The 5,041-nt window shown below is 31.9% G+C and overlaps 1 protein-coding gene across 1 annotated transcript; it reads right to left on the reverse strand.

Annotated features, from left to right (window-relative positions):
• Window positions 1-3,596: 3,596 nt before the first annotated feature.
• LOC126750582 (putative nuclease HARBI1) lies at window positions 3,597-4,353 on the reverse strand. Its single transcript, XM_050460230.1, has 2 exons — window positions 3,769-4,353; window positions 3,597-3,695 (listed from the first exon to the last, which is right to left on the reverse strand). The coding sequence occupies exons 1-2, from the start codon at window positions 4,351-4,353 to the stop codon at window positions 3,597-3,599; spliced, it is 684 nt and encodes a 227-aa protein (XP_050316187.1).
• Between the last annotated feature and the right edge of the window lie 688 nt (window positions 4,354-5,041).

Consider the following 5,041-nt stretch of genomic DNA (forward strand, 5'->3'; position numbering starts at 1 on the left):
TTTGAACGTGTTTTTCGTAATTAGGCCCTTAGTCCTACATAGGGCAATAATGTTTTAGTTTAAACGTCTTTTATAAGTCTTTACCTAAATAAAATTATTAAAAAACAAATATTAAGTGTATTTTTTAGGTGTGAAATTACGAAGTATAGTTTATTTATTAGAGCAATACAAACTCTTCACTTGTATTTTTTTTTTAATTTATCTTAATCCTCATAAGGAAAAAGTTGTATTTTTTATAGAGAAAAAGGAACCCTTTCCTATCTTCTCTACATGTTACTAAATTACAGGTAAATCTAGTTACATATTTAGTACATGTTTGATGGTTATTTAGTAGATATTTATTTTATGGTACTTCTCAGATTTAAAATTCCACAGGCACTCATGATTACGATTTATTTCTATGAATATGTTCGTCTTTCTACTGAAAAGTCAATTTTGCAAATTAAACAAAAATGTGCACACATTCGAAATGTATACAATTGTGGTTCAATTGTATGCATTGTTGGATCCGAAAATTAAGTTTACCGTTGACATTAGCTAGTCACTACGGAAGAATCGTCCAGGCATATTTTCGTTGTAGGTTCGTGGATTAGGCCTATTGGGGAGACCACATGAAAAAAAACGCGTCTGGTACTTTACCTCTATGGTGACGTGGAAAAAAGTACAATTTTTTCAATGTCCAATATTGAAAGTAAAATTTCTATAAAAAAATGACCTTTACGAAAAAAATGCATAAGACCTTTTTTGTGGAGAATTTCATACTGAACAAAAAAGGTAATAGCTCATTTTATCGTAGAATTGATAGTTTCGATGTTATTTGTAAAAAAGTGTTTTTTGTGACCTTTGACCCCCCATAAAAAAAGAACTTCACTTGGATTCATGGGGACTTTTGAGGGATGATTTGTAATGTCAAAAAGAAGCTCTGGTAAAAAATTCAGCCAGATGGGATTTTTTCAGCAGTGAAAGGCTAATCGTCCTGGACTATAAGTATATGATTTGTTAATACATACATATAATATAATTTGTTTAAATTATTTTCTGAAAGAATTTTCTTCTAGACAACAAACTAAAAAAAAAGTTAAGATGATCATCAGATCATTTTAAGATAGAGTTTCCTAATAGAGAACCTCTTAGAGTTTCCACATATTTCCATTAAGAGCAATTAAAAAAAAAGTTGGAAAACCACAATAAATGATCAGGGACCTGTTTCATAAACCATACTGATAATATTAGCTATTAATATTAGTCTCATAAATTAATAATATTAGTATGCTTTTTTCTGTTTCATAAAAATATATATTAGACTAATAAAAGTGAAGACTAATAATATTATTTTACTAGTCAGCTGTTTACAAGTTAGTGAGGTTATGTCATAATTTGCGGTGCGGTTTCATTAAGTGGCGTTAAATTTGCATAATGTCTAAAATAAGAAGTAAAAGATCGGAAAAGCAAGTTAAGCAACAAAACTTTCTCCGAAAAATTAAAGACATGACAGATAGTCTATTTGGACAGTTTTCTACCACACTGACCAAGGAAACAAAAAGATCCGCATGGATGGAAGTTAGGGACTATGCGGTTTCTATTGGATTGATTACATGCGAGAAAGACTACACCTACGTGCGTGATGCTACTTGGCCTAATATTCGGAACCGAACAATGGTAAGTAACTTATTACTTCCGCATTATAATCCGTTTGTATACAAACGGATTATTATAGTGTATTAAGATACACTATAATAATCCGTAACCATATAAGTGGTTTAGATATCTCACAAAGTCCTAAAACGTCGTAAAAGTCGGTTTAGAGGAAAAAAATCGTGTCTGTTTTTTTCTAAAAATCTAGTATGTGCGTGTTAAGTAATAACTTTTAAACGGCTTAATATTTTGCGTTGCCTATGAGTAAAATCTCAAAAGTGGGGTGAGTCGAATCAGATCCAGTTCATGAGCTTTACGTACTAAACGCAAGGCGCAAAGTTTATGAATTGGGCTTTAAGAGAAAGAGAGGAAAAATTTATTTTATTCATGATAAATAACGAAAGTGATAATACCATTTTTACCCAAAACAAAAAAAAATTGTTTTTTGGTCCAAAAAAACGGGAAAAAACAATTTTTAAGTTATTTTTGGACAATTTTGTATATTTTTTTATTTTCTTATTTTGAAGGGATCGCATGATGGTATTAATTTCATTAGCATCCGTTTTTTTTCAATGTAGGCACTTAAAAAAATAGAACTTTATTACTCTTGCTCAGCAATTTTATTAAAAAAATATTCATGCAATTGTTTTATTACGCTACAATGCAGTGCTAACGCTCTAATTTAAAATAAAAACTAATATACTTTGTATTTTAATTGAAGATATTTTTTAGATCAAACTTGATAACGCAAAAAAACTGGATCAGATGGCGGCCCCGATTCGAAACTTGATGACACCGACAAGCTAGTAATTGAAATAATTGGAAAAAACTCTCCAGTTATAGAAGGAATCGGGGTCGCGGATTCAATGGAGGAAGAGGTTGTAACCCAAACTCTACCGACTAATACTGAGACATTACCTGATGTAACAGAGATAAAAGAGGATGTGGGAAATACATTTGAAGATGTCGTAAGCCCACCGCTGAAGTCCCAAAAGTTAACAAGAGGTTATTATCGATAGTTCCTAAATTAATTTTCAATTCCAGCTGGCTTTGGATAGAAGGCTACAGCTGGACAAAAATACATTTCCATTAGATAAAGACCTCGATAAAGACTGTCCTCATAAAAAGATTATTACTTATATTTTTTATTTTTCCACCAAAAAACTCGTTTATTTTTGTGCATAGAAAGTAACCTTTCCAAGTAAGTTTTCCAAGCGTGTATTTATCATTCCCTACACTGTCCTTTTTCCATCATTTGATTTGACCTTTTTACTAAAATTAATTGTTTTCGGTTGCAGGATGTCTTAAGAGAAAAATCATTGTCCAAAATTCCAATGAAACAAAATACCTCGAGGACCTCAAGAGAAAAAAAACTTGAACTAGAAGTCCGAAAATTGGAGTTGGAAGTGTGGAATAAAGAAAGGTCACTTAATGTAAGTCACTGTAACCTTACAAGCCATATTGAAGAGCAAAAGGACACACAAAATATTACTGAATATATTTTAAATGAAGAAGGTGATGTAATCGGTATTAATGAAAAACTATGACTGATTTAAAAAAAATTGTTATCTATCTAAATAAAAAAGGTAAATAAAGAACAATTTTGCATTTAAAAAAATATATTGTAGTTTCTTTTATACGTCCTAACCTTTCTTTTATTGTCCTATATTTTAATTAATTATTACGAAAATAATTGTAAAAATAGTTAAGTTTCTCCTCAGCTCCTATATCTATTTCATCTTGTTCTTCTGCATCTATGTTGTCATCATTGGCATTTTCTTCCTCCTCTATGTTATATTGTTCGTTATCTGCTTTTGATATGTTGCAAAGAGTGACGCAACATTTTATCATTTCGCAAGCAAACACTGTATTTCTCAGTCAAACATAATTGAGGCAAGGAAATTTTTCTTTTAAAATGCCTATAGCACATTCAACTACTCTGCGAGTCGTTTTATGAGCTCTTAGAAATCGCATTTGCGAAGCGTCACCGTCATTTCGTAAAACAGGTGGAACAGGCCATGATTTAAGTGGATAAATGGAGTCTCCCAGCAATACAGATCCTGGAAATGGTCGCCAACCGTTTTCCATTCTTTGGAATAATGAACTAGTTCGCAGAACTCTCGCATCACTTACGCTACCAGGCCAGTTAGCGGAAACGTAGTAAAATTTTAACGAAGGACCACAAACAAGCATAATATTTAAAGAGTGGTTTCCATGGCGATCAACAAAAGCTGGTTCATGTAAACTAGGTGCATCAACTTTAATAAGTGTTCCATCAACTGCTCCACAAACAAGCGGCATACCAGCAATTTGTTTAAATTGATACATAACTCTTCCAATATCATCGGGCCAACAAACGGTTTCTCTAAGCATGGTTCTGTTAATAGATAGAACAACTTTGTGAACTATACGGCATACTGTAGCTTTTGAGATGCCATGCATATCTCCTGCACTGTGATACTGCATGCCACTTCCAAGCCAATGTAAAGCAACCATTAGTTGCTGTTTCGGCGTTAACGCGTAATTTCGCCTTGTATCGTGGGCTAGTTGTTGTTCTATTCTGTTTAAAATTACGTAGAACTTCGCACTAGGTAACCTAAATCGTTCATTAAATTCATAAGTATCTTCTATATAAAAATAGGAAATTCGTTCCCTAAATATTCTTGGTCTTCTCACAAAAACTCTCTCTTCCTCGTCACTTGATTCAGAATCGCCCATTTTGTAAACTTTTGCAAATTAACTCTATTATTCTAACTCACATTATTATGCTAAAAACACTCATAAAAATACATCAATTTTATTAGTAAAATTTATGAAGTCTAGGTATTTATGAAACAGTTCTCAATTTATCCTAATAAAATGTACTAATTTATTAACCAATACGCTAATAATTAATAATATTATCTAATAAGTTTATGAAACATAAATTGATAATGTAAACTAATATTACTAGATTTTTGCCAATAATATTGGACTAATATTTTTTATGAAACAGGCCCCAGGTTTCTTCTGGATCAAATTTTCACCCATTTTGATAACTGTTTACCAATTAACGTTATTTTAAACCCATTTGCTTACATTCTCTATTCTATTTACCCCAACTTACAAGTTTAACCGAAAGAAAAACATCATTATGAAAGTTTGGTGGTATATAGCGACAAATTTAAGTGCCGCTTAACGACTTGTAACGAAAAAATGCATATCATCCAGTAAATTTGTCTTCCGTGACTAGAAAACCATATTGACACAACGTTTAGATGCCTTTTTGATAACAGTAACTAACCTCAAGTGTATATGTTGCACCTACGGAGAGAGGGTATTTTTTATATAAGTTCCTCGGAATTTTTATTTATGTCTAAGGCCAGAGTAGATTACACCATAGTCCAAACATGGTATCAGTTGGCGA

This window comes from Anthonomus grandis, chromosome 2, assembly GCF_022605725.1.
Source record: "Anthonomus grandis grandis chromosome 2, icAntGran1.3, whole genome shotgun sequence".
Classification (NCBI taxonomy): domain Eukaryota; kingdom Metazoa; phylum Arthropoda; class Insecta; order Coleoptera; family Curculionidae; genus Anthonomus; species Anthonomus grandis.

What these genes read in the sequence shown, in the direction of transcription:
- LOC126750582 (XM_050460230.1), bottom strand. Translation starts at nt 4,353, where the DNA reads ATGGGCGATTCTGAATCAAGTGACGAGGAAGAGAGAGTTTTTGTGAGA. An exon ending in CCGCTAACTGGCCTGGTAGC is followed by an intron (nt 3,696 to 3,768) that starts GTAAGTGATGCG and finishes GACCATTTCCAG; the next exon opens with GATCTGTATTGCTGGGAGAC.